Raw genomic sequence first — 4,235 nt, 5'->3', positions numbered from 1 at the left:
GGCGCGGCCGGACCTGGAGCACGCTGCTGCTAGGTGAGCCAGTTAGCAGCCCTCTTCGACTTTTCCCGGGACGCTCCTGCCTCCTCTGCTCCTCCCCGCTCCTTCCGGGGGCCCAGCTCTGCGCACCCTTCGCCCCGCCGTCCGCCCGGGCTTTTAAAAACATGGCCAGGAGATCAGCAGCAGCTCGGCTGGCGGCGGGCGGGCCGGTCCGCGCGGAGGAGACCGGGCTAATGCCTGCAGCGACAGTCCACTCTTTGCCGCTGGCTTGGCCGCTATCTCGGAGGATGGCTTGCTTAGGGATGGGAGCGATTCCTGGAGCTCGAAATACTCAGGTTCCTGTCTTAGAAAGTTGCCAAACTTATAATTAAATTTTAGCGTGCTTTTTCCCTTCTTGGCCGCAAACACTGCGGGTGGCACTTCGTGGTTTTGTCACTTTCCAGGTTGTGTTGTGTTTTGGATGCCCAAGCTTTAACCTTCCCTGCTGGCATCTCTCATCCTTCTTCCATGCACCAAATGGATGGATGGGTTGTAACTGTGTGCCGGAAAGAAAGTTGAAGCAAGCATTCACGCGTGGGTCGCCTTCTGGGTTTGCTTTCTGATTGACTTTGTCCGATAAGGCAAGTTTATAGAAGTTTGGATTAGCAGGCCTGATTTTTCCAAGTCCCTCATTAAGATCCTGTAATTTTTTTTTTTTTTGCCACAATGGCTTTTGGTTATTGAATCATTTAGTTACTAGTGATATTTTGTTACTATTTTTCACTTTTCCTTAATGACCTTTCCATGTTTGGGGTGCTTCAAGCCTGGAATTTGGGGTTAGACGGGCCATACAGCAAAATTAGCCTTCCTGTGGGGATAGGCTCTTACCACAGCCATTGAGTCACTGTAAGCCAGGCACGATTATGTGTTTGTGGGGTCAGGAAGGCTCGCATTGTCACAAAGATTTTTTCTCTTTTTATAGTTGGGCCAAGATTAGGCAAATTCATTATTTTCGTCATGCCTCCCTTTGGTAGCTAGCTTGAGAACCTGGCCAGTGTACAGGTTAAATTCACCTTGGGGAGGCAGTCTGGTACAGTGGATGAGGCTGAAGGCACGCAGAGCTGGTGCACAGTGCTTGGGTTTGGTTTCAGGCTCGCTTTGAGGGCCTTCTCTGTTATGTGGAGTTATCTTTTGCTCTACTCAGGGATGGCCCAAGGAGCCAAACTAAAAATTCCATGGCTAATGCATGTTTGTGTCTAAAGCATTTAGCAGCATCAGTTCCTATTGTGGAAGCAAATGCGTAACCCTGATTTCGGATCCCATGACAGAGTAAATCTCCAGCTTTTGTGAATGGCTAGTATAAACAGCAATCGTAGTAAAGTAATGGATGGATTGTTTTCATTTCAGGGAGAGACAATAATAGATTTTAAATGATACTCTTTTTTAATGTTTTTACAGTGAATTTCCTTTGGGTTTTCTTACACTGGATGGCTTGTATTTCGATTTAGTAATGCTCTTGCAGAAATACAGTTTTGTTTAATACAGCGTTTCTCTTGATTTGCTCTTTTGGCATTGTAAATGGAAGTACAATGAGTGTGTCAGGCTTGGTTTTCCCTGGACTGAGGTCACCAGGTGTGTAGAATTGGGAGGAACACCATAGTCTCTGTCCTCTTGTGTGAACATCTGCTGTCAGGCCACACAGCATCTGGAGGAGGGTTCTATGCATGATCAGACCTGGTGTGCCTGGCTCAGCTCTGGCTCTGCACCCTCAAGACTGACAGCAGCAGGGATTCTTCCTGGCACCATGCTCCCAGAGCATCAGAAAGGCACTTGTCCTGCAGAGGGTTCCAGCAATTTCCATGGCTTTGAAAGCTGCTTCATTTCCTCTTTTACCCTCCCAGAGGAGGTGAAAGTTGTATTTCAGTGTGGAACTTGAAAGTGGCTGCTGGGTCTTCCATGTTGAGAGGCATTTACTTCAGTCACTTGTTGCTTGGCTTAATTGTAGCTGCTCGGCTCTATCAACTACGTGTTGGCTATGACAAGGTAGCTTTGTGTAAGAATAAATGTCCTGACTTGGACGTCCATGATAGCGGCACATGTTAGAACTGTTCAAGTGTTTCTTCATGTGTGCTGGGCACTGGTAAACCACTTACCAGGTGTCCCTTTCCACTGTTGAGGGTGCAGGACAATGACGAACAGTTAGTGTGAACATATGCTTTCTTATAGATGGACATATTTAATTCAGTGGTGACAAAGAGGTCTTGAAATGTTTATTTTTAGAAGTTCCGAGCTACACAGGCAGTGGTGGAGGGAGAACCTTGAAAATGTTTATCAAACTTTCCTGACCACAGTAAATAATATAGGTCGCCTCTAACCAGCTCCGACCTCAGAGAGCGCATCCTGCTACATAGCACTATGTGTCTGCATAGATTTCCGTGTTCAGGCAGGAAGCATTAATAATTGAGCTATTTTCAGAGTTACGAACAGGTTTGAGGAACCTACAAAAGCTGTCAGGCCATTGAGGTCCACTGAGCAGTGGGAATGGACTCATGGGGGAGATGCAAGGCTTGCGGAAACACGGCTTTGTCAGGAGGTGTGGGCAGCTGTGCCGAGGGAGCAAGGTCACCCAGGAGGAGCTGCACAATCTTCCCACACTCTGGTCTTCTGCTTATAGTGCCTCTCACTGTCAGGTCTGCTAAAGTGACCTGTCGCCACCTCCTGGGACTGGGGTCAAGGCAGAGAAAGGCAGGCAGTGAACACAAACTGGCGAAGTCCAGTTAACACTGCCCTTCGGTAAGGCTTGGTTTTTGTTTCTCCTTTCCTCTGTTCTGGTTAATTTTAACTGTCAATTTGACACTACTTTAGAATTACCTGGGAAGAGAGTTTGGGGAACTATCTAGATCTGGTTGGTTGGCCAGGAGAGGATTATCTTGGCTGTTGACTGATGTAAGAAGACCCAGCCGGTTGTTGGCTATACCATTCCATTCCCTAGGTGGGGGTCCCGAACAGTCCAAGAGCAGAGAAAGCTGTGAGAACAGGCAAGCAAAGATGAATCCACGCGTTTATTCTTCTCTCTCTGCTCTCAACTGAGTATGATGCTTTATACATTCTTGAACTGACTTCCCTGCAGTAATTGGCTAAAGCCTGGCGTGGTCCTCTCCCACCCCTATGTTGCTATTTGTCAGGATAATTGTAACAATAAGAGAAATGAAACAAGGATTTCCTTACTCTCCCCTGCGGTTCTCTCAGGCCTGCCGCAAACTTGGTGGGTTTCTGAGCCACATATTTAGCTTTTTGACGTTTGACTTGGTCTTGTGTAAGATGAGAGATTTGAATTAGAACAGCAGTTCTTAACCTGAGCTATACACTGGCGATATCTGAAAACTTGAAGCATCCCATAGTCCATACATTAGACCCCTTAATTGTGTGTCTAGTGCTGGGCATATGGAAGAAGGAAGCACACTGGAGGAGGTGGGTTTGAAATGCTTATTTGTTTTTAGTGCTGGGGACTGCCTCCTAAGTCCTGTACCAACCACTGAGCTTCCAGACGCAGATTGGCACCACTGGGACATGGAATTCCTTTATGACTGCAGTGTGCTGGGACTGTAAATCTGTACCCCTCCTTTTATTTCATTGTCTTCATTTATTCACTCGTGTGTATGTGCTTGTGCGAGCACACACATGAGCACACACACACACACACCTGTGCGCACGTGCTTGTGTGTGTACATGTGTTACGGTGCTTGTGTGTTAGAGGAAAACCTCAGGAATCAGTTCTTTCCTACTATGTGGGTGCCTGGGCCAGACCTCAGGTTTTAGACTTTGTAGTAGGAACCTTTACCCAATGAGCCTGCGTCCCTGCTCTACCCACTTCCTTGAAATGGGCACATGAACTATCCGATTGCTGTAGTTTCTCTTAATCGATTGTTTCCTCAAAACTGGAGCTGGTAGTTGCCACTTGCCTGATACAGCTACTTCCTTCTTACACCCACCTATGTCCTGACCTTTAGCAAAAGAAGGAAGAAAGTTCTGTAGCTGGAGAGGGCTTTGTTTCAGGGGTGACCATGAGAAATATTCCTATTGAACGTGCATGTGCAGGAAACATGCTAGTGGTGCAGGACTGCAGTGTAAGATGCCATCTGTAGAATCATTAAAAAGGTAACTGTGGTGCTTTGAGTAAGAATGCCCCCCATAGGCTCATGTGTGTGTGTGTGTGTGTGTGTATGTGTGTGTGTGTGTGTGTGTATGTGTGTGTGTGT

General features: G+C 47.0%; 1 protein-coding gene across 1 annotated transcript in view; it reads left to right on the top strand.

Annotated features, from left to right (window-relative positions):
• Window positions 1–2: 2 nt before the first annotated feature.
• The window catches only part of Dpy19l1 (dpy-19 like C-mannosyltransferase 1), a gene marked incomplete at its 5' end in the record, with an annotated part of 94,939 nt that continues 90,706 nt past the window's right edge, over window positions 3–4,235 (top strand). Inside the window, one exon of the mRNA XM_005347450.3 lies at window positions 3–33. Within this exon, the coding sequence (XP_005347507.1) occupies window positions 3–33 (31 nt within the window). The remainder of the gene's footprint in view (window positions 34–4,235) is intronic.

The sequence above is a fragment of the Microtus ochrogaster genome, chromosome 5, assembly GCF_000317375.1.
Source record: "Microtus ochrogaster isolate Prairie Vole_2 chromosome 5, MicOch1.0, whole genome shotgun sequence".
NCBI classification, from domain to species: Eukaryota; Metazoa; Chordata; class Mammalia; order Rodentia; family Cricetidae; genus Microtus; species Microtus ochrogaster.
This window is presented reverse-complemented; position numbering and strand designations above follow the sequence as displayed.